General features: G+C 35.5%; 2 protein-coding genes across 2 annotated transcripts in view; one reads left to right on the top strand and one right to left on the bottom strand.

Annotated features, from left to right (window-relative positions):
- The window catches only part of LOC146133514 (organic cation transporter protein-like), an 84224-nt gene that overhangs the window by 49371 nt on the left and 13247 nt on the right, over window positions 1-21606 (bottom strand). The window lies entirely within an intron of this gene.
- LOC146133516 (uncharacterized) lies at window positions 2132-16117 on the top strand. Its single transcript, XM_083397019.1, has 17 exons — window positions 2132-2440; window positions 2670-2815; window positions 3348-3456; window positions 4112-4221; window positions 4293-4414; window positions 4825-4943; window positions 5359-5503; window positions 5683-5846; window positions 8339-8483; window positions 8661-8824; window positions 9018-9305; window positions 13809-13918; window positions 13991-14112; window positions 14653-14777; window positions 15117-15261; window positions 15529-15692; window positions 15806-16117. The coding sequence occupies exons 1-17, from the start codon at window positions 2144-2146 to the stop codon at window positions 16115-16117; spliced, it is 2787 nt and encodes a 928-aa protein (XP_083253145.1). The 5' UTR covers window positions 2132-2143.

The following is a 21606-nucleotide window of genomic DNA, read 5'->3' as shown; positions in this document are numbered from 1 at the left end:
AGCAATGCTGTCTGCAACATTTGCAGTTTAGAATATGCCATGTGTTGTTACTGAGCAGTAAACGTTTTAGATAAGAACGTTGAAGTATGAATTTAAACCAGAAAGCTCTACGTCGCTAACTAGTATTCTGTCTGAGGTTGCAAATAATAGAATTGGTAACAAATATATATAATTGCCTTTGGAATTTGATAAATGGTAATTTTTTAGGACATCTGACTGATTACCCGAAGCTCAAAAAATGAACAAATGGTTGAAAAACAAAATGTTTAGGCCGTTAGTCCATTTTTGGTAATGTTTGAGTCACCTTGACACCTTGTTAAGCGTTTCTGGTCTATCCTTATAATAGAGGTTTCGCATTTAAGTGTGTATAGCAGTCACGTTTTCGTGTCGAAAACGAAAGTAAATGGCAGAATGAAACTCCGCTTGAACTCAAAAGCTATAGGGGCCTATACGTTTTGCTGACAAAGACAAAGTTTGACTTGTTTTTTACTCATTAGCCTTAGGGATGTTAGGCTGAAGTACAGTTACGCAATTATATAGTAACAAAAAAATAAACAGTCATAACGTGATAACACCAGCGCCCATGCCTTTTAAACATTTAGTAATTTTAACTCTATCAAATCGATGATTTGGAATTTCAATCCGAATCATGTGACGGACGTTAATACGAGCAAATGTTTGTTTCGTAATTAAATAGTTTTCCAGGTAATTTGTTGGAAGCGAGTCCTAAAGATATAACTCAAGAAAACCGTATGTTTTTTGGCTACAGTCGATCTTAATGTCTAATCTGTGGTAAATTTAAAAAAAATTTTCCTGCTAACTTACACTCAGTTGAATTGGCTAATGAAAACCAAAACTATAGCTTAGCGAAATGGATACACCCTCTGGTTAAAATCTCAGCTGGTAAAGATCAACCCAGCAGATAAATGCCCACATTATGTTTAGTGGACGAGCGTCGAGGGATTATAAATGTTGTTTGTAAAAACTTCTTGCTCCTGTGCAAATGCGGCTAGCCTAAAACGCATATGAAGAACAGACACTCGCTTGTTTTGCGAGAAATTTCTTTCCGCTGTAGCTGGCAGTGCCCCCAGAAAAGCTACAACAGATCCTAGGCAGTGTAGCCTGCAAAACGCAAAATTGAACTACGGCGACAACACGAAAATATTTTTGCAAACCGCTTCTAATGTTGATGTAACTATTGTGTAATATTTAATGAGTTGTAGTTGAGTAAGATATATCTTCAATTTTGAAAATAATACCAACAACTTACAAAAAGTTCACAAATAAAGAAACTGACTCCTACTATAAATTTATATGGTGTTGATAAAATGTGCGTTTTACAATAAAAGTCCGCACTGACTCTAAATTGAAGTAATGTGTCGGAAATGTTATTACATAGTGGACAAGATTAAAACTGTATATGTTTTGTTGATATGCTGTATAAATACACTACATCAACCATTTCGTTAAGCAAAACTGGGTTAAAGATATTTAGCCGGCAGCCTGGAGGCCTAATAAATTGACTATTTTGATGTTATCTAAGCTCTTCATTCCATCCGCAGTTCACACATCAGTAGTGTTAAATAGGCAAAAACAAATTTAAAGACAGACTTCCCATTTCGTTGATTTGGCATTTTCTCTTCGCAGTTAAGCGTTTTTTTTTTAAGGTTAGTGTTACAGTTGAGTGACTAATCAGACCTAAAACGCACTGAAACGACGCGTTTTTCCTTGCGTGGTTTATTGTTGCTGCAAAAATACTCCGAACTTCAGCTGAAGTTGAAAAGTATTGCTGGTTGAAAAATGTAAACCCAACGGTTTTTTACAGCCTTTTTATTTACCATAATGGCAGCATCATAAAGTGGTTATAATAGTTAGAAAACCAAAGTCGGATGTTCCCACATATCATTTGCACTGAAGCAATGCCTTTGTAAAGCTGTTTTGTAAAATAAAAAAGTGATGTAGAAACTATAGGCTTATATTCACAATATAATGAAATATCAATTGAAAACCGAAGTTTGGCATTGGATAAAATCATCAATTATTAATTTACAGTTTCATGAAGTAACGTATGTCTTGTTCTTCAAAAGGCGGCTATTTTTTCCACAAAGTTTGGCTAAAACGACAAATTTAAGGCTGTGTGAACATGCTACCGCGGGAAATTATACAAAACGTCGTCGGATTCGTGCAAAGTTTAAACTCCTGGACTTGGATCAGTTTTGTTTTGTTTCTGTTGTATTTTTACTGGAGGTCACGACCTCACGCTAAATTCCCGCCAGGTCCGATCGGTTTTCCTATTGTTGGAGTGCTGCCTTACCTTGCCAAATCACCTCCGGCTAAGATATTCAAGAAATGGAGTCTCGAACGATACGGACCTATCATGTCAGTGCGAATGGGAATGAACGAAATGGTGGTTTTAAACACATTTGACGTCATTAACAAGGTAACATGTTCATACAAAACTTTGTGTTTTATAATACAAGGTTAGTTAAAGCCTGTTTGCCGCTTCCTATACTGTAAATCGATAAGGCTCATTTGACACCTTTAAGTACTATAAGAAAAGTAATCATTGTGATTAAACCTGCTTATACCATTTTAAGTGTGTTTATTCCTTTACTCTTTGGCTGATGACTTACTAATATACTTTGTTGGCTAACTGTAAAATTGTTTAGGCTTTCGTAAAGCAGGGAAATGCCTTTTCTGATCGTCCCTGGAATGTCCTATTCTGCCGAACAACCGGACACGACGGTTTTATTTTTAAAAAGTACGACGAGGACTTTAAATCTGAGAAGCATTTCGCGTTAAAGTATTTTCGAGAGTAAGTGTTTCAATGACCATTGTCAGAATAATCGTTTTCGTGGGGGGTATGGTCGCTTTTTGCCTTATTTTCCATTTTTGTACGCAATTTTAAACTGGGTAAAATGGTATTTTACAATATCAGAAAGGAATTCTAGGCAAACCAAATCTAAATGTCGAGTTCTTAAATTCAAGTTAATAATTTTTTTACCAAATAACAAATGATAACATTCATGCAAATCTTTGTAAATCGCCGTATTTGCCTAATTCTAATTAGACGAATCAGGTGCCACTATGTAAAGACAAATTTTATTGAATTCTCGACAAGCTTTCGCACAACCGTACTTCATCAGGTCAACGTATAAAATAATACATTGACTTTATACTTTAACCTGAAAGCATGGTAGTATTAAAACTTGTTGAGAATTCAATACAATTTGTTTTACATAGTGACACCTGATTCCTCTATTTATGCAAATAACCTTGATAAGGTTTATGTAAAATGTTATATAAAGTTAACCTTCGTCTTTTTATTCCACATACAATTTCCACAGGAAAGGCTTGGGCAAGAAAAAGTTTGAAACATTGATAAATGAAGAAGGGGATCTACTGATCGAACATTTGAAAAACAAACACAAACCAGACGATACGATAGACTTAAAGGTATAGGTTTGTATACTAATCTTTATAACATGGATGCTGAATATGTTATGTGACCGGGTGGGCTGCTTAAAAAAGCTGTTCTTCTTTTGAAAGCTCTTTTGTATGTAAACTCGTGATCGGTCTTCAGTAATACACGACATATGAGACACTTACCAGTAAAATAATGTTTACATGCATTTAGTTATTGTTTTGTGAAACTAAATTTATCCAGTTCTTGTCTTTTGTACAATTTGCTTCAAATCTAACCGCAGAGTACACAAAAAAGCTAAACCGCGGGGTTCGGAACACCAAAAAAATTGCACAAAACCCCATAAAGATTTAACAATTAGCTGGGAATGTGATCCCTTAGACCAGTGCTTCCTAAACTCTACAAAACAATAATACCGTATAACTTCAAAATCACCCGTAACATAATACTATAAAAGTTAAATGATAGCGTACAATAATGTCTTGTATGCTTGTCTGCATAGATTTGTTAATTAAAATAGGCAATTTGTGAAATTTCAAAAGTTTGCGGCACACTTAACAATCTCCGGCAAACAGTTTGAAAATCACTATACCTTACAAGGAGAATTGTAGTGTATTGCAAAAGTAAAATGGTAGTGTTATGTCACCTTTGTGATAAGAAAAGTAGGCAATTGTTTGTTGTTCATAGGAATACTTTTACTTGCTAACGTCAAACGTCGTCATGCAAATCGCATTTGGAAAGCACTATGAATACACAGATGAAGACTTTACAAAAATACTTAACACGCTTGAAATGTTGTAAGTATACAAACAATTTTCGATGTAGTGTGTTATACTTGTTTGCTCCTAAACAATGTTGTCTACTTTAGATTTGCTGACCCGAAATACGAGAAAAAATTGTCGGTGGTATTCGGTCTCGGTTTTCTGGCAAATTGTCCTCCATTTTCAGAAGCTGTCAAAATGTTTGAGAAGAGGATGCAAGACATAATAGGTAAATTCGAAATAAACACTTTATTCGACTATTAGTTGGATGTTTTAAACTATTAGTTGGATGTTATAAAACTATAAAGACGGACGAATACTGACGCGAGATATGGACGTAATAATAAGTGTCGGGCTGAGTAAGCAGTGTATACTTTCATTTACTAAAGCGGTCGATTAAGCTATGGCAGTGGATGCAAGTGAAGTAAATTCATGCCAGCAATCCCAAGCTTTGTTAAAGGCGATTTTAGCATGGTGTTTTATAAGTTACCTACTTTACAAATATCACACATATTTCTATACAAAAACGAGGTGATCCCAAAGAATTACCTGGAACCACCCCCGGTCTGGCCGCGCCTGATTGACATATCTTTATGGCATCAGTGAGAAATATACGAACGATCTTTATTTAATTCTAAGGTTTTATGAGAGACAGAATCGAAGAGAATAAAAAAAACTTCGACCCCGACAATGTTGACGATTACATCGACGCGTATATATACGAGCAAAGAAACGGAGTCAAATCGAAAAAGTCCACAGTAAGCGTAACACAATATCCTATAGGGATTCCTATTTATTTTTTCTGACGTAAACATTTCACAAAGTTATTACGATTTTAATCGAAATTACCAAATCTGACATACTTATCGTTTTATTCTTACTGCGCCAACTTTACATCCAACTTATGCTTTAGGATTAATTATATAAATTACTTTATTTATTTCTATTTTGGGTCTTCAAATGTGATAAGGTATACCTTGTAAGTTAATTTATGTAAACTAACATGTTATGGTAATCTAAAATACCGACCAGGGAACACTGACTAAGGCGATTTACATAGGTTGCTAAAACGTTGGTTAAGAATTAAAATTACCAGAAGAGCTGTTTTTGATTAATATTACTATGCCTGGTAGCAATAGTTTATAACTTGGTATGGTTTTAAACGTATTGTAGGACGCACAGCTTATCGCCGCTTGTCGAGATATTTTCTTGGCAGGCTCAGAAACTTCAAGCACAATGCTCACGTGGTTGGTTGCGCATTACCTCATCTACAAGGATTATCAACAGCAAATTAAAGACGAAATTCACGAAATTCTGGGTAAGATTAGCTTTTTATGTTAAAACACTTGCATGGCATTTTTGATCTTCTAAAACTGTATCAATTTTTCCGTGAAATGTTGAGGTACTACGGGAAACCTTAGTCAACCTTACGAGTCTATATTTCGCGGGCGTGAACGCAATCAATTGTAAAATATCTGAATATGATATACAACGTAGGAACGTCGGGGACTCCTACTATGTCGAAGAGACTCGACATGCCAGTAACATGTGCCTTCATACAAGAGGTGCTGAGGGTTAGATCCATTGCACCTTTGGGCGCCGAGCACTGCACTTCGACTGAAGTCGAGTTTGAAGGATTCGTGCTGCCAAAAGGCACAACTGTAAGTGCCCTTGGAATCATTGGTGTGTTATTTGTGTTATATTCGTGCCTCAGTCTAAAAGGAAACTTACAATAGGACGTGTAGAGCAACAATATATAACGAAGAATTATCTATAATATCAGTATTCAAACTAGCTACATAATAAAGCCAAATACAAACGGGGGTCCGGATATAGCATTGTTAGGGCCTAGAATTAGGGTTTGAGAGGCAATCTATAAACACAAGCAAGAGTTATCAAACAAAAATGCCAGTTAAATATTTTTTCAGAATACGAAATATTTACTATTAATATATTTTTACTATTGTTCTTGTAGGTTCTTGCTAATTTGGATGGGGCAAATATGGACCCGGAGACCTGGCCTGATCCTGAAAAGTTCGACCCACACAGGCACATAGACGAAGAGGGAAAGTTCGTTGCCTCAAACAATGTTATCACGTTTTCTATCGGACCTCGGTTTTGCCTCGGAGAGAGCTTGGCCCGAGTTGAAATCTTCGTCTTTTTTGTCAAAATAATTCAAAAGTTTACCATTACTTGCGCCAATGAGAAATTTTTGCCACTGGATTCGAGTATTTCAACTTTAGTGGTGCCCAGAGAGTGCAAAGTTAAACTAAACGTTCGCAGTTGACTGGCACAATGTTAGAAATTAGAGGCATCACTCTGCAAGCTTTTGCATCAGAAATAAAGCAATTACGTGTAACAACAAAAGTAATGCCTTTCATTTGTCTGGGCAATCTTATAACCCGTCGAATTGTTCTACCAAATGTATATAGTTTCATATAATATGCTGCTTTACCCAGGTCGCTAAGCATCAAATACTAACCTACAGTGTTAACACTAGTGTAGACATTATTCCAAACGCAATTATCATAGTTGCATGTGTCAATATACTTGACGGATTTAGTTAAGACTGCAGCTATTAAGCATGTTAACGTTATTGTATAAATTGTTTATTAATAGAGAAACATATTTTCCGGGGTTAAAAATGATAGAGGTGCGCTTGTTCGTGGTGGTTGTAATAGTTCGCCATGAATAATTAACCTGTATAATGTTTAATGTGACATCCGCAACGAACCAGTGTTTTATCAATGTTTACCGTTATTAAATTAGATTGCCCTGTGATGTAACATCGCATTTTGTGCAAGAATCAAATCATACCAAACATCCATAATGCTCTCATTTGTTACCCGAATTGAAAGTTTGCCCGCACCTGGCTGTTTTTTCTCGGATGTTTCCAATAAAACCCTTAAATTGATAATAAAATATATTCTTTCGTGAATTTATATATTTTTCGTTTTAAACACAGCATGAAAATAAAGTTAATATTAGGGTTGGTGGCACCTTCCCATAATAAATCAACAAAAAAATCGTCTGTTGCAATTAGTTTGAGTTTAAGGTACTTTTTACCTTCATTTATCAGCCTACTTTAATTTACTATAGTTGCTATATAAAGCTATAAATCTTACATAAGTAGCTACAGTTTTAGAGTGGTGACCAGGCAAACTTGTTTTGCGTCAGGTTACTCAAATGGCCTTATTAATATGTTCAGTTCACGGGCGAGGTTTCATGTTGTTTGCGTAATGAGACTAAAAACTACCTAATTTAATGACATTCTTTATACACATACAAATCCCGTTTTAACAGTTTGCGTTCCGATTTTAATAAAATGTTTGGCTTTTTATGCGACTTCAGAACTAAAATGTCATAACGAAATTTAAACTACCTTTGACCTAACCCTAAACCCCACCCCTAACCCAACGGCGGCGACCAATCGGCCCATAGCCTCTCGATAGTGTTTTACGTCTTATTTCAAAAAATTTAGATTTTTTGAAAACGTTTAGAACTTTTCCAGACATGCTTTTATACAAAATAAGATATAGCTGTCAGGCATAATGTTGCAAACGCGCTGCACCTGGCCTGGGGTTAATTCTCTGTTGCTTCTATATAAAGATATCCCACAGTATAAATGTTTTTGTATTTCGAACCTAATTTGTATAAAATTTGTGCAATTTAAAAAACTAACAACAGTTTTGTCAATTGTGTAAACGATTTTAACAAAATTTTGACTTAAGGTGCCCAGTCAAAAATTAATCGCCCTAATAGTAACTCTTCCAACAATGACTTTTTCAGATTTTACGAATGATTGCGTCGAAGAACATAGAAAACGGTTTGATCCTGACAACGTGAACGATTATATCGACGCGTTTATTTATGAGCAAAGAAACAGAAATAGATCACAAAAGTTAGGATTCACTGTGAGCAAAGCTGCATGACGGAAATAATAACAAAATTCATGATGCATTTCAAGCATAAAAGGCCCAAGTGATTTTTGTTTAGTTATAATTTCAAAAGATTATGAAAGTACATTTCCAACTAAGATGGAATATAGTTTTTCCTTAATATTGCGTCCTTGGGGAAAACCATAAATTGGTGTTATCTGTAAAATTTAAGTGAATTTAAGAGCTTTGGAATTACCAGTTATAGTCTTATTCAGAACAAACAGCTGACGACGACCTGTGGAGATCTTTCGGTAGCAGGTTCAGAAACTACCAGTACAACGTTGGCTTGGTTGTTCGTGCACTACCTCAACTATCCCAACTACCAGGATAAAATCGCAAATGAAATCGATGAACAATTGGGTAAGAACGGTTTTATTCACTGTTTAATTGCTGGCCCTTACTTAGTGTGTCAGATTATGACTGTTCGCGATTTATTTAGCAATGTCCTATCGGGTCTGTTATGCCACAAGGCAAAACAAATCATTTCCAAACAGAACTTCTTGAGATTTATTTAATCACATACATCATTACATATAGGCCATTCGGGGATTCCTACAATGTCAAACAGACGTGACATGCCAGTTACATGTGCCTTCATTCAAGAGGTTCTAAGAGTGAGGACTGTTGTACCCTTCGGTATTGCGCACTGCACATCAGAACAAGTAGAGTTGGAAGGTTTTGTGATTCCAAAAGGAACAATCGTAAGTGTTTTAATTAAAGTCGCGTACCACTATAGCAGTATGTTTACCACAAATTAGCAAGCACTATAATTAATTCTACAACATAACTAGTCAGATCATATTAAACTCGTGACTTTTAAAATAACGTCACAAATATCAGGATCTTACTTAATATACAGGTTGTCCATTTAAGTGCATGCGCATTTTTCTGTAGGTCCTGGCAAACTTGGATGGGGCAAATATGGTCCCTGAGACGTGGCCTAATCCAGAAAAGTTCGACCCGTTCAGGCACATAGACGAAGACGGAAAGTTCGTTGCCTCCCACAAGATTATTCCGTTTTTAATCGGACCCCGGTTTTGCCTCGGAGAGAGCTTGGCACGCGTTGAACTATTAATTTTCTTTGTAAAGATAATCCAAAATTTCACCATTCGTTGCGCAAACGAAGAATTGCCATCACTGGACCCGATAGTTTCAACCATAGCCGTGCCGAAAGAGTGCAAAGTAAAATCGGAAGCTCGAAAATAAATTACTGATAGTATCAAAAATAATTTTAGCACGTCATTATGTACCTGGGATTTTTATGTCATTTTGAATGAATGACAAGTCAAGTCCCTGTCAAGTCATAATAAAAGCAATTCAATTTAAAGCCAAGTCGTTGTCCTTAAAACAAACGTTAAACCTTTAAATTCGGTAAATTAGTCCGATTTTGAAAAATATCCTTTTGTAAGAATTAACAAAATTCTAACATATCGCAAGAAAAATGTTTTTAAGTGCAAAACTTAATTTTATAATGAAGCACTTTGTTTGTAATCTGATTTTTACATAGTTGATGTAAACGCATTGTAGTGTTAATGAACAATTACTGTAAATTAATCTACCTTCTACCACAAAGTCAATCATCCTAATTTATTTACCTAAGCCTTGACTGGAAATAATTTTGGCACATTTTGACCCAACGACGTATAAGTTTTGACAAAATTTAGATTTTCTAAGTAAAACAATAATCGCCCTATTGCTAACTCAATCAATTCATTAAGTATCTTTAAAGTTAAATGTCACATCATTGTAATTAACAAATAAATCATACAACAATATAATCACTTGGTAATATTAATGGGTACGCATCATGTAATTTCTGTAAAATATATGGGCATATAAAATAAAGCGACGCGTTAATAAAAAATGCGTGACTTTTATGTTTCAACATGCAACTTATGGCTGATCGTTTTTTTTTATTGAATCACAAAAATGCTTAAATATGCTGCTCTACCGACCAGTAGTAACGACATGTTATCTTTCATTGCGTGTAATTAATGTGTTTGCTGCGCCAAATAACACGAAAAAGATGCCTACGTAATAGGCCTACAAAATCGAAAAACGTGTCCGACTGACCAATTTATAGAATCGTGACAGATATAATCCCCCTCGCAGTCAATTTTGGTCTGGCAACTATGCTGCCGAAGCCTGCCATGTACGATTGCAACACCGTCGAAACAAGCATATTAATTAAACTCATTAAATGCTTAGCTAGGTTAATTGTAATGTTAAATAAATGTCGCAATCTAAAAATAAACACGTTCAAATGTCTAGACAGCAGTTTGTTAGGTTTTAATTTAGTGGAGTCAGGTAGTACTGTGGTCAAATATTTCTTTGTTGAAATATGCACAATAATATACAACCTATGTCGTAAGAGAGAAATTTGCAAAACTTTTCTGTTTGTTTTTAGACTATGCTTTCGTGGTACGCCCAAGACTAGGATTAAAAATAGTCTGACATCTACTTTATTGTTCTCACAACACCCTAACGTCACAGAAAACAATATTTTGTCAAGCAAAGAATTAACTGTTTATTCGAACCTATTTATTTTTTTCTGTAAAAAAAGCATCTATAGATGTTCAAAAAGCGAAACTAAAAAAGAGATTTTCCTGTCTTTTAAAAAGACTGCATTCCTGCCTAGGAAGTAATTAATTACACTAAAATCTTATTATAAAAAATTGTAATCATAACTCTTGGGAGAACGGCAAAAATACGAAAATTAGAACAACATCAAAGTCGAAATAAACAACAAGACGAGCACAAGCACGTCATAATTATAATACTAGCATTTAGTGTGATATCAAGTGAAATGTTAAAACAACGTCACCGAAATCGGAACATCTTTTGGTGCCTACTACTGACTGTTTACGTTTTGTTTTAGCATAGTTGGCCCTGAACTTACAAGATGTGACAGTGTAGCCCAAGGCAACTTAACCAGGTTAAACTAAGGTACAAATGCAAGGGCTTAAAACTATAATAACTGCGAAAAATGTATGAACAATTAATAATAGATAACGAGACTTGGATGTAAGAAGGCACACGCCTTTCTGCTAGCCGCTTTTCATTTCTTAATTGACAGTTCTTAAAATATCCGATTAGTACCGTAAAAGTTGTAGCTAACATTTCTAACATAACATTTGTTTGTTAAGGTTCGTAATTACCCGACGACTCGGACTGTTGTCATAACAAGTCCAGGATAATTCTGTATCAAAAACAAAGACTTAAAATATCGTATCGGATCATATTACGCCAGGATTGTTGCACATATTCCGTAAGGCCCAATGGTTGACCTATGGTGTGATGCGAGAATGACCGATGTAATGAAAAGTTGACTTTTACTGGGCAGCCACAAAGCGTGACGCTAAACGAGTGTTTCGCTTGAATGCGTGGTAAGAGTTACGAATTAGAAGTGCACAAGCAAGTAGCTCATATCATATAAACTTTGTTGTATCAGACCAGTTAACGTCATCAATAGTAAACTAGTTGTAAGTTAACAGTGGCAAGATTGAAACGTAACAAGTTAGAAAAATAACTGCCATTGGTTTATGGGAGTTTAGGCTTGTCTACAGAAATCAACATAAGAGCAGGAAATACTTTTCTACGCCAAACCTGCAACCGCTTAAATTGCATACAGTATATTTTTTGCAATTAACCTTATTTTTAACAAAGGTAAAATTATACCTGCTGGGTATAATTTTAATAAAATATTACTGTGGATATGTTAATCAAAATGAGCCTACAGGAGATTGCGCTAAGTACCATTAATTTTTTCGCAAATATAAACTTCTGGACTTGGATAAGTCTGGTTGTGTTTCTTTTGTATTTTTACTGGAGATTACGACCGCACGCAAAATTTCCGCCAGGTCCAATCGGCTTTCCTATTGTTGGAGTGCTGCCTAACTTATCGAAATCACCAACAAAGGATTTTAAAAAATGGAGCCTCGAACTGTACGGACCTGTTATGTCAGTGCGCTTGGGAATGAACGAAGTAGTGGTTTTAAACACCTACGACGTTATTTATAAGGTAAGATGCTTCGCAGATAAACTTCATTGTTTTAATTTTTCAAGCAAACTTTAGTGTATTATGCCACACACTTGCCGACAGATGAAAACTCACTCGCTAGTTGACTTTTAGACTGCAAACCAGTTAAACATAAAAGCAATTGAGGCATAAAGGCAACCTTTGACATTCCATTAGCAGCCACAGTCTGCAAACCCCTTTGTAAAACGTTTGTCTGACATGCGTGTGCTTTAAAGGTTAAACAGTTGAAACACAACTAAAACAAGACACAATGTGTAGTTCTGTGATCAAGCTCCGAATCTATCTTGTGTGAAACAAACACATTATTATAGTTCTGTTGTTCTACGGCTTCTATGCTCATGATACAAATGTTTAGGCGTTCGTGAAGCAAGGCAACAAGTTTTCCGACCGTGCTCGGAATGAGTTAATCTACAGGAACACTGGATACGACGGCATAATTTTTAGAAAGTACGACGAAAACTTCAAAACCCAAAAGCATTTTGCCTTGAAATTCTTTCGAGAGTGAGTATCTTGTATGAATTTCTGTCGGAAACGTATAAACGCACGTATTGCCGTAAAATTTTATCTGACGTTTTGCATACAAGAAAACAATGTTGAACCAAGGTAATATTATAAGGATGAGGTAGAATAACGTTTTATCAGGTTCTTTAACATAGTAAAAAAGCTAACTTACCACGTAACAACAATAGTAGTTGTTGGAGATAACACAGAGTTTTGAGCAACCTCAAACTTTTCTATACGGTCGTAACGTTTTTCCTAAAAAATTAAAAGTAAAAAAACCTTCCCTCATAAAATGACAACGCTCTGATGCCATTTGTTCAAAAACTGGAAAAAATCCGGGATTTTTATTTTTGCAGGAAAGGTTTAGGCCGACCAAGGTTCGAATCGATGATAAACGAAGAAGGGAATCGATTTATCGAACATTTAAAAAACATACAAAAGTCAGATGATACCTTTGATTTTAAGGTTAGCTTATTCTCATACTTCTACAAAATTTGAGATCTGTTTGCCAAAAGTGTGTGGTTAAAGGCACCCAAGAAAAAACTTAGGATGAAGATGTTAATGGTTTTAGGTTTATATGTCTGATACTAATGCACCAAAAAGCCGTCTTTTTACGAATGCAGGTTAAAGTGGCGGCTCTGTATATTTGCTGTTGTGTGTGTTGCGGCAATGTCATTTTACAGTATAGTTATTTTGCAACGATGATCGTTTCCGCAATTCGTTGACATAACCGCTTTTTAAAGGTGCTTCATAAATCGCAATGTTTTTTATTATCGTTTGCAGTTTGGCCATTTGCAGTCGTGCTACTCCAAAGAATCATTTCACAGTAGATTTACCAAAAACAGATAATGGCTTTATCGTAACAAATACACTAAATGTATTATCTTAATTTGGAAACGCTAAAGTGTTATACTTATGCTGTTGCGTTTTTTTTTTTCGATGCAATTAATGTGTCATACTACATTTAGGACTGTAACATTTAAGCCAATGTTAAACCAAAAAAAAAGTGTGTACTTTAAAAAAGTAATACAACCCCTGCTGTACGTCAGCCATTAACTTAACTGTTAATTAGGGCAATACAAAATAGTTAGAGTAACACGACTTCTAGTTTAAGTAGGCAATCCATAATTTAATATTATTTAAAGGAATACTTATACTTGCTAACGTCAAACGTCATCATGCAAATTGCGTTTGGAAAGCGCCATGATTACACAGATGAAGACTTCATAAAGCTGCTTAACACGCTTGAAATGCTGTAAGTGTAATTAAACCTTGATTATTCCATTTTTTCATGATTTAAACTAAACCACGAACATTCTCCCGACAGATTTGCCGATCCAAAACACGCAAAGAAATTAACGATGTTAAGTTTTATTGGTTTTCTGGCAAGAATTCCGCCATTTTCAGAAGCTACAAGGGTATTTGGGATGAGGATGCTGGACATATTAGGTAATTTCTAATTACTATTTACGACAAGGTTTGCGACTAGTATTTACGTGGCCAGTAAATTTAAGAGTTTTGGATTAAACTTTAATTTAATCTAGAAGGTAATGTGGCGCAGCATCGCACCATTGGACTTCTCGTGTCGTGAAAATATTTTGACAAAGTTATTAGAACGTTTTCTTGAGCTGTATAATTGTTTTCTCGGTGACAGCCATGAACCCTTACTAAATGATGTTGAACTATTTTGTTTAGTTTAGGTCTTGATTTACCTTGTTCGTATACATTTAAGTATAAGTATATGCTAAACAAATACAATTGCCCACTGGCCAGCCGTATTTTTATGCTGGAATACCACCGAAGGCATGCCATAAATCCCTATACTGCTTAGCATTTGCCAATTTGTCACTATATGGCATTTGTTTATCTCGACCTTTTTGTTTTCTCGAATTTGTTTGGTACCGACAATTAAATGCTATTGAAATAAATGTGTAGCTAAAAACACTTTTCAGTGCCATTAATGCTACGAAGCTCTCTTTCCTTTCTAAGGTTTCATGAAAAATCGCATCGAGGAACATAAAAATCGCTTTGATCGTGACAATATTCACGATTATATCGACGCATTCATTTACGAGCAAAAGAACGGAATAACACCACAACAGTCAAGATTCACGGTAAGCAGCAGGGCTTGATTGAAATTAGATTTCGAAAAAAATGTTTAACTGATTTTAAGCACTACCAGCAGCACAATTAAAAGCATTTAATATATACTTAGCGAATATGTCGGAATATCGTTTAATAAGAGAATACTATTAATAACCATAAGTATTGCTCCTCTGCAGTTACAATTACCAGCGGAACTGCTTTTGACCGTTACTATGCCTGGTAGCAACAGTTTATTCATGGAATTACTATATTTAAAGATCTATACGAAGTTCCTTTTTAATATCAATGCAAAGATATTAACGTTTTTGCTTTTATATTTTAAAGTTAAATACAACTGTGCTGTTTAGGATGCACAGTTGGTAGCCACATGTCGTGATCTCTTTGTGGCAGGCTCAGAAACCTCAAGTACAACATTGACGTGGTTGTTTATCCATTACCTTCATTTTCCGGACTACCAGAAGCAAATCAAAGACGAAATCGATAAAACTTTTGGTAAAATAAATTCTTTGGTTGTACACTTGACAAAATGGCAATTTTTTTTTGAATGATCAGTAAATACATTAGACTTATATAATCGGTCGATAGCAAAACGGCCACGTCAAGCCCCGTGCTTCTGTGTGGTTAACTTTCCTCTCGAGAAAACCTAAGGTAATATGGGGCATAAAAAATCATAAGGTCTTTATAAAAAAGCAACACACAACAAATGTTATCTTCAAACTTTTAAACAAACTACAATATACATCCATGTGTACCATATAGGGACGTCGGGGACTCCTTTAATGTCAAAGAGGCTCGACCTGCCAGTTACGTGCGCCTTTATACAAGAGGTGATGAGGATTAAAACCATTGTACACATGGGCGTCGACCACTGCACATCTTCACAAGTCGAATTGGAAGGCTTTGTAATGCCAAAAGGCACTCGTGTAAGTTTTATAAGCAAACTATACGTTGAAGATGACTTCTAATGTCCCATCAAGGATTAAATAATTGAGCAGAGCAATTCGATATAAAATTATATCTTCATATTTACTTGCAGGTTATATCTAACCTAGATGGGGCAAATATGGACCCGGAGACCTGGCCTGATCCGGAAAGGTTCGATCCGCACAGGCACATAGACGAAGAGGGAAAGTTCGTTGCCTCCAACAAGATTATTCCGTTTTCCATCGGACCCCGGTTTTGCCTCGGAGAGAGCTTGGCCCGCGTTGAGATCTTCTTCTTTTTTGTAAAGATTATTCAAAACTTTAATATCCGTTCCGCAAACGGTAAATTGCCACCATTGGACGCTATTGTTTCCACGTTAGTCGTGCCGAGAGAGTGCAAGGTTAAATTAGAACTTCGCAGATAAACGAAGGGCTGTATGAGGGTAAGTTAAAAAACGAACGCCTTGTCAACTGAAATCTAATTCTAAACATTTTCATCCTATTGTAAAATTCACAAGATTTATTTATTATTAGGGCGAATATTTTTTTTGACCAAAAAATTAAGAAATTTTGACCTGAAAAGTGAAAATTTTGACAAATTTTGACCTAAAAATAGTTTATTTTGACAAAATTTTGACCTGTTAGTAATACATTGATTTAAATAACCAGGGCGTCGTTATTCGCACGTTTTTTATACAGTATATTGCTCTAATGAAGATATAATACGGTTAAAATGACTTATAAATAAATATAAATAAAAACTAATTTTTTTTTAAATTGAACGATAAATTAAAAAAAAACTAAACGACCAATTTCAAAAAGCTGACTATAGTTTGTTTTTTTTTGTAAACGATTTATGTACATTTTTATTCGATTTTAACTTAAAAAACAATTGACAAATTTTGACCTAACGTGTGAATTTTGACAAAATTTTGACGTTTTGTGACAAGTCAAAAAATGATCGCCCTATTTATTATGTTTCAATGAAAATAAATATTTTACCGCTTAATGGCACTTAGTGACCTTCTCATTTTAACTTTTCCGTAAATACAAAAGTTTTCTCACCAGGACTGCTGAAAATAAATGGCGAGTATACCTAATGTATGACGCATTGGCAAATAAATTTAACTTTCCATCGAACAACACAGATTTTTTTTAAATTAAATGGCGAGTACCTTTAATATGATGCATTGGCAAATAAAATTAACTTTCCATAGACAACAAAGATTTTGTCAAATAAGAGTGGGATTCGGGTTCCAAACCAAATTCACGATCATCTAGAACCGAAATAAAGTATTTATTCACCAGTGCAACTCCACCAAAACAGTTTACAAACAACAGTCCTTTTTTCACATATAGTTCAATTAGATTGGCACCGGACCTTAAGTTGCGGGGGATGCACGTCTGCCATGGAAAAGCATTTATCCAAACCTGTACAATTCAACAATTAAAAACAAACTAAAAAGCTTCCAGATTTAGTTTCTCGGGTGCAATTGTAACCAATAATTGCCTTTATTCGTTTGGTAAAATAGAATCAAGACAATGTACTTTTTGCAATAACGCAACGGAAACCGTATACCCTTTGTTTTACTTGTGCCCCGTGACGTCTTTATACAGAAATAACGTGAGCGCATGGTTAGGTATGAAACTATACGAATAACGCGTATTTTCCCCAAGCAGTTACTCTTCGAAGTGCACAATTAAACCGTGCAAAAAATTGCAGAATTTTGTCATTCTATGTGCAAGGTATGTTAATTATCAATGTTAATATGCCGAGAGCCCAGGCTATGTTACCTTTTTTCGCGATATTATCTTCTGTTCGAACTTCCCAGCGATATTCAGATTTAAAAAGAGGAAGTATGCCGATATACAAAATTAAACGATCGTTGGCTGCATGATGACTTTCCTATTATTATGTATTGTCCTTGTTCTTTTTTGCCATTTTTTTTCCTGCAACCTTTGTCCGTTAATTGTGTACTTTTACCCTGCACAAGTTTTTTAATATTATGCGACTCCCGCGGTAATAAGCAAATAAGAGGGACTCCGATTTATGCAGAAAAGAGATGGGTAAGTTATTCAAGACGAGGAAGAAACGTAAGAAGATTTTAAAAAGAGAAGTACTTATAAACCCAACCAAACAAGAAGGCTATACAAATTAACGAGTTGCAAACAACTTCTATCGGTTTATGAATGGTTCTCTACAGGATTATCTTCTGTATAGAAATTGGCATGAGAGCAGGAAATTATTTCAAATCGGCTATTCTATTGGTGGGATATCACCCTACTTGTCTAAAATATCATCAACGAAGGAATTAATAAAATGGAGCTTCGAACGGTGCGTGCCCATTATGTCAGTGGTTTTGGTAATAAATCACGGATTAAAATAAAACAATTTGGTTAAGATTGATGTGGTAATAAGACAAAACGGAAATCTAACTTAGACAACCTACAGTAGATGGTCCTTTTGCTACAACAGCCGTGCTACCAACTACATTACGAAGAGACTGTAAGCCTATAAGAGAACCGTAAGTGGCTGATATCACAAACGTTATAGCTTACGCCTCTTAAAAAATTTTCTTGCTCCAGAAATAGTAAAGTGGGGTTCTATGTTTAGCATTTCTCTACAAAAGAGTGCCACTACTGAGCTGATCAAAACGAAAGGAATCTTACTGGAACAAAATATTACTAAAATTCCAAAGAATGTACATTGTAAAAAGGTGTAATTACGCGCTTGTCTGGCATTTGTGGCTGTAAAAAATTGCATTATTTTCCGTTCGGTATTCTGCTTAGCTTAGCATATAGATGGGTTATGTATGTCACTCAAAGTGCATTTTCTGCACACTGTGCTGAACTTTTTTACAGAAAACCTTGGTCCAGTTAGTGACGAAACGTCATTTTAAGTAATGAAACCCTGTCACCAAGGATTTTAGAAGAAGGAAATAGTTGAAAATTCCATCATAAAAGTTCTATGGTGATGACTTGAGTTATGTGTATTTTTATGACAGACGTTTTCACGGGCCATGTATAACAGTTGTGCGTTGTTTTAAATGCGTTTTTGGATAAATTTAAATTTGACGATACTTTAAAAATGTGATGTGCTAGAGAAGGTATATTCGAAAAAAAAAGAAATACAAAAAAGTGAAAATTTGTTGACCAGAGTTATTGCCTTCATTATAAAGGCTATATATCAGAAGAAAATCAAAGAGGAAATTGACAAAACACTATTTAAAATAACTTCTAAATTCACACTTGATAAAATGACAACTATTTGTATGATCTCTAAGTAGATGGGACGTTTATAATCGGTCGACACCAATTCGTTTATCACAGAAAGTGCATGTAAACGTGAACCATTAACTTCGGCTTGCTGCCATCAAATTCGTGTTGTTCCGGTTTGCCTTAACTATGTCTGTGCGCCTTCACAGACACTTAGTAAATATAGTACATTACGACGTCCGAACTGACAAAGCAAAATAAACAAGACACTAAGCAATATCGTTTCCAATTGTTTTAAAGACTTGTGGGACGAAGGAATATTGCCTGTTTTATAATGATAACTTCAAGTTAAGAACGTGTACGCCTGTTAACAGAGACAAACCCACATTGAAAACCATAGAATCCCGAAAAAATCTTGTTAACCTAAATATTTCATGTGACGTATTTATATACAGCAGAAATAAAAAGCATAAAACTGCCAGATTGGCTCTACAAACTCAACGTTTACTTATAGTTAGGATAATTTACATTTAAGCTCTATGCTAATCCTTAGATCTGGCTAATCCACCCCGCCCTTTTTAAAATTTGCAGGTTATCTAACTTTAACCAGATAACGACAAGTTCATCCGTCCTATGGGTCATGGTGCAATCCTACATGTTTCAAACCGCTTCAGCTGCTAAAATGCGACCAGTCTGTCTTTAATTTAGTTCTATAGTTTGGTTGGTAGCTTATTTTCCGGCTGTGTCAATTACCAATTTGCCGCATATGTTAACAACAGAATCGTCAAAGCTTCCTGAAATGTGGGTTGAACAATTGAAGCGTGTGAACATGTTTCGAAAACGAAGTTGTTTTAATGGTCGTTAGACGGCATTCGTCTACCATTTGACGTTAACTTCCCATACATGAATACCCTTTACAATTGTGGATTTTAAAATCAGCGAATTGCGGTGGAAATGCTGTAGAGTAGACTAGCATGTAGCAACGCGACCAAACATTTGAGACCGTTGTATATGCTACGGCCGAGAATTTTTTGGATCTTCTCCGTTGTACAACCTGAAATTATGCTATGCCTTGAAGGCAAGGTTTGCGGTTTGCTGCTGGTGGTTGATTTGTGCTATACATTCGCTCCGACTGTTTTGAAGACAGTAGGCGTTACAATAAACATTTTGTGACATAAAACGGAGATACGTGTTTTAGAAAACAAAGCAGGTAAGCCAGTTTAACCAAGTACGTAAAACTCTGTTAAGTTGCCTAGTTTTCCATCAGATATTCAACATCTGTTGTGCGTGTAAAGCGTAACAATAAAAATAAATCAGGAAAACAGTTTCTTTTCGAAAATCGTCATGTTAGAAAAACGTAACGAGTCACATGGTGCGACACGATTCAAATTGAACGAGCAATTTGCAAAGTGGCCACGTAAATTTACCTTGCCACACCCCATGTGGTTTTAAAGCGGGACATAAACGCTTTGGTGCACCGATAAAACGTCACACTAACTACTCAAGTTATAACGCTTGCTTAGAACGTTGTGGACGCTAGATCAGTACAACAGGTATGGGTTTCAGTAACCTCAACAAACTACGGCAAAACGGCGCATATTTCTGAACGCCGAAAAGGAGCCTAAATAGTTGCGTACATTATCTCAAACAATTGCTGTTCCAAGGCCAGTTATCCAACCAATTTAACCATAAGAAAAGTTAAAGTGGAATTGGAAAGACTTTGTCCTGGCAAAAGGCACCACTGTAGTTTACCGAGACGTTTACTTTTGTATTTTGAGAAGCTTACTGGATAAGACCGGCGTCATTAATCTATGCTGCTACAAACTATTTTGTCCTACTTTTTGTCCTACTTTTTAGTTGACATAAACTCTCCGATAGGTAACAGCATTGACGCAGAAACAGCTAACAATATAAGTTTAAGAAAAAGAAGACAGAGAAGGTAAAGTTTGTGTTAAACAATTGAATAGGGCCAAGTATTAACTTCATGTAGCAAACACTCAATCCTCCCCGGTACCAACAAATGATGTTTTTACAATTCACATTTTTCTTTTGTAATTTAACCTAGATATTCAAATTTATCGCTTCCCTAGACTAGTTTATTTTCTATGTATCCATAGCCAATAACGTCTCGTCTTTCCAAAGAGATATTCTTCAGATTTTTTTGAGTTTTTGTGAATCTACACCTGATTTGCAATATAGCATCGCACGCAACACCACTTCTAATTAAAAAAAATACCAATATTAACGTAAGTGTAACACCGTTTTGGTTAAGTAGAAGTAGAGGATTCACCCCTCGTACAACTAAAATCTCAAGTCGTTATCAATTTGCATGTTTAATCTACGGGATCTATTAATTTGCTATTTTACCTTGGTTATTAAAACGTAATTAGAAATGCAAACATTTAAAGCTAGAAGGTATATACTAAACCAGCGCTTCTTAACCGGTGCGCCACGGCGCATTGGTGTGCCATGAAACATTCTCAGGTGTGCCGCGGGCAAGCCAAAAAAATCCTAAAACCTCAGGGTTTTTCATAATTTTTACTTTCTCTTTTTGCTTAGATCATTCACCCCAGAGCTAGTTAAAGGTAGGTAATTATATGAGGCCTTTTAAAATACAAATTTACAAGGATTTCAAGAGAAATATCTGTCTAATCAGAAAAAAGGACTACAGGTGCGCCGTAAAGTAAAACAATAAAGA

The sequence above is a fragment of the Ascidiella aspersa genome, chromosome 9 (genome assembly GCF_963924565.1).
Source record: "Ascidiella aspersa chromosome 9, kaAscAspe10.2, whole genome shotgun sequence".
Classification (NCBI taxonomy): Eukaryota; Metazoa; Chordata; class Ascidiacea; order Phlebobranchia; family Ascidiidae; genus Ascidiella; species Ascidiella aspersa.
Note: the sequence above shows the minus strand (reverse complement) of the source record. Positions and strands in the feature narration are given on the sequence as shown.

Excerpts from the sequence above, each read along its gene's own strand:
- LOC146133516 (XM_083397019.1), top strand. The coding sequence starts at position 2,144 with ATGCTACCGCGGGAAATTATACAAAACGTCGTCGGATTCGTGCAAAGT. Across the intron at positions 4,222-4,292 it reads CTTAACACGCTTGAAATGTT|ATTTGCTGACCCGAAATACG; the intron begins GTAAGTATACAA and ends TGTCTACTTTAG. Across the intron at positions 14,778-15,116 it reads CACAACAGTCAAGATTCACG|GATGCACAGTTGGTAGCCAC; the intron begins GTAAGCAGCAGG and ends TGTGCTGTTTAG.